This window comes from Cervus elaphus, chromosome 11 (assembly GCF_910594005.1).
Source record: "Cervus elaphus chromosome 11, mCerEla1.1, whole genome shotgun sequence".
Taxonomy (NCBI): Eukaryota; Metazoa; Chordata; class Mammalia; order Artiodactyla; family Cervidae; genus Cervus; species Cervus elaphus.
In genome coordinates, this window is record NC_057825.1 from 48,211,532 (window position 1) to 48,214,562 (window position 3,031).

General features: G+C 39.7%; 1 protein-coding gene across 1 annotated transcript; it reads right to left on the reverse strand.

Moving 5' to 3' along the window:
* Nucleotides 1–352: 352 nt before the first annotated feature.
* Nucleotides 353–705, reverse strand: LOC122703472 (40S ribosomal protein S21-like). The gene has a single exon (XM_043917760.1). The coding sequence runs from the start codon at nt 653–655 to the stop codon at nt 404–406; it is 252 nt and encodes an 83-aa protein (XP_043773695.1). The 5' UTR covers nt 656–705; the 3' UTR covers nt 353–403.
* Between the last annotated feature and the right edge of the window lie 2,326 nt (nt 706–3,031).

Consider the following 3,031-nt stretch of genomic DNA (forward strand, 5'->3'; position numbering starts at 1 on the left):
GCAGTAGCCTGTGCAAAAGAAAAAATTCTGTGTGTGAAACATACAGACCATGACAAAAACATAAATATCCTTTGATTTTTATATCCAAAAACATATTTATATAGACAAAGAATACTGTATGAAATCTATATGCCAAAACTTAAATGGTCCATTAGGCCATTAAAATGTCCAGTAAATGTAGTAACAGACTTCCTTGGTTTGTATGTTTAACAAATGGGACAAGTAAGGTAGGCACTTTTCTCAACCTTGTTAACATGCTCCCACCTATTTGACTCACGAATGCCTTCATTTTGTCAATAGACAAATAGTTCAATGCATGTACAGTGGGGAAGAGTGGGATTTTTTTTTTCAGGTTTTCACTATTTATTTATAACAAATATTCCATGTCCTGGATCCTCTTCAGTCAGAAGTTCTTTGAGATGATGCCGTCATCCTTGGCCAGCCGGAAAATGGAGTCATCTGACTCGCCCATCCTGCGAATGGCCCCACAGATAGTGTAGGTTTTAAACTGGCCGTTGAACCTGCCTGTCACCTTGTCAACCTCGGCCATGTTCATCTGGATGGACGCGTGGTCCTTGGCGCCGATGATACGGTTGCTGGGAGAGCATTTCCGCGGCACATACAGGTCCACGAACTCACCAGTGTCGCTCTGCATGTTGAGCTAGCTCTCAGGCCCTGCACCATCCCCTTTGCCTGGACGCCGGCCATGCGACCTCAGGAGAGTGGGAATTTTTAAAGTCTGTGGCAGGACTGAGTTGTTATTTGGTCTAGATTTGGTAAATGGGAATCCCACAATCATTTGCTCAATAGCTTTAAACAAAAAGGCAGTGGCAGTAATGGTTCTAACAAGGCAGGTAAACCCATGCTAGGGTCCAGTTGCTATAGTACCTTTTTGGCTATAACACCCTATATAGGTAATTGGTGACCTCTGTTTTTTTGAGTGAATATCCTGAGGACAAACACTTTCTTATATACAGAAAGGCAAAAGGATATCTGATAATATGGATGCTCAGGGGCAGGTGGGTTCATTAAATTCTCCTTTAAGTTGTTATAGGCTGTGTCATCCAGTTCTCTTCATAAACATTGGATTGGTATTATTATTATTTAGTGAAAAATGCAGAAATTTAGCTACAAGAGAAATTTTGAATCTATTTTTTTGCAATAACCAACTCACCTGAGAAAAACTAAGAGTTGGTGTTTTGTTTGGGGTTTGGAGAAACTTAGGACACCATGAAGTATATCTGAACCCAGGTGAAGCCCTTGTTTTGACATCAGATTCCCTAAACATTGAACTTGGGTTTGGGAAAACAGCAGTTTTGGGGACAATTGTATCCACTGAAGACCAAAAGCTTTAGCAAGTGGATGCTGTCTTCATGTTAGGAGACTTGAGGTGAGCAAAGAAGCAAATCATCCACATATTGCAACACAGTAGAACTTATAGGGCACTTCTTAACACCAAGCTCAGCCTTCAAGATTTATAAGAAATAAGAACTCCAGGTAAAATCTTGAATCATTATTGTCCCTGTGAATTATTTTTCTTCCCAAGTGAAGGCAAAATAGCATCTGTTAGCTTCCTCAACTGGAATACTGAAGAATGCACCATATAAATCTATTGCAGTAAAGAATTAGCTTCCTATAGAAGTGGACACTAGTAATGCATTGAGAGATAACAATGTTGTTTATTGTTGTTATTACAATGTTGTTTATTACTCAGAGGCCCTGAACAAACTCTACCTTCAGTCCTTAGGTTTTCTCACTGGTTTAATAGGACTATTTTACCAGACACTGTTAAAATAAAAGTATTGCAGATATTAAGTCTTTGAGCCTTATGATCTATTACGGGCTTTAAATCTTGAAGTTCTTCCTCACTTATGGGATAGTGATTAGCTCTGGGAAGAGATTTTAAGAGATCTGTTTAAATACTGATGAGAAGTACAGTGTGAATTTTGTCAATATCAATTGGAGATTTTTTCCATAAGAAGAATGGTGGCTGAAACAATAGAGCCAAATAATCAGTGTTTCCAGAATCAGCTCTGCTATACTCAGGGACAGAGAAAATAAAAGATGTCGAAAGGTCATTTGATGCACCTGGTTGGTCACTTTGATTGCTACAGTTGACCCTTGAACAACATAGTGGCTAGGGGCTGTGAATTTCTGAACTGCTAAAAAATTGAGAAAAACTTTACAGTTAGAGTCAACCAACTCAGAATCACTGCTATAGTGCTTATTTAGGAAAACTTCTTTCAGCATATAAGTGGGCCCAGGCAGTACAGACCAGTGTTATTCAAGGGTCAACTGCATTACAAAATTTTAGAATTATATCCCTTTCAAGAGTAAGAAATTCCAGTATGATGCTTTCCTAAGAAGTCTTTGCCTAATAAATGGACAGTGGTTGAGGAGCAAAAGACAAAAGGATTCACATGTCTCAAAGGGTTTAATAAAAGGAACTAGGTTCAGAGACAGAAACCTTTTAAGTTTCATTAAAGATCCCACTATTTGAACTTGCAGTACTCTGAGGCAAGGGCTGCTTTTTGTTAGTGGGTTGAGCTCTTAGAGTGGATCTAGTGTCAATTAGGACAGCACAGCTATAATGGAACAGCCCAATTCCCAGGGAGTCAGGCCAAAGGCTTAAAAGTGCAGTTCCAATAGAACAGCCCTTATTCTGAAAGGAACCAAGCTAAAGCCTGCACTGGCACCATTTCAGTGAAACAGCCCCTGTTCCAAAAGAAATTGGCCCAAAAGCTAGCAGAGTTCCAATTGAAACAGCCTGATTTCAAAATACTATCAGGCTGAAGTGCCAAGCAACTACTTAGAGACAGAACAAAGCTTAAACAAAAAACATGGAGCCTTAAAATGTATCCCAAACAAAATCTGGGAGAACTTCAAAACATAAAGAAGGCAGAAGCTCAGATCCAAAAGAAAGACTTACCTTCAAACCCCAGGGTTGATGGAGAAGCAGTGCGCACTAGTGGCCTAAATGTTGACCTCTGTTCTCACCAGCCTCAGACTCACTGAATGTCTTCTCTGGACC

Excerpts from the sequence above, each read along its gene's own strand:
- LOC122703472 (XM_043917760.1), bottom strand. The coding sequence starts at position 655 with ATGCAGAGCGACACTGGTGAGTTCGTGGACCTGTATGTGCCGCGGAAA.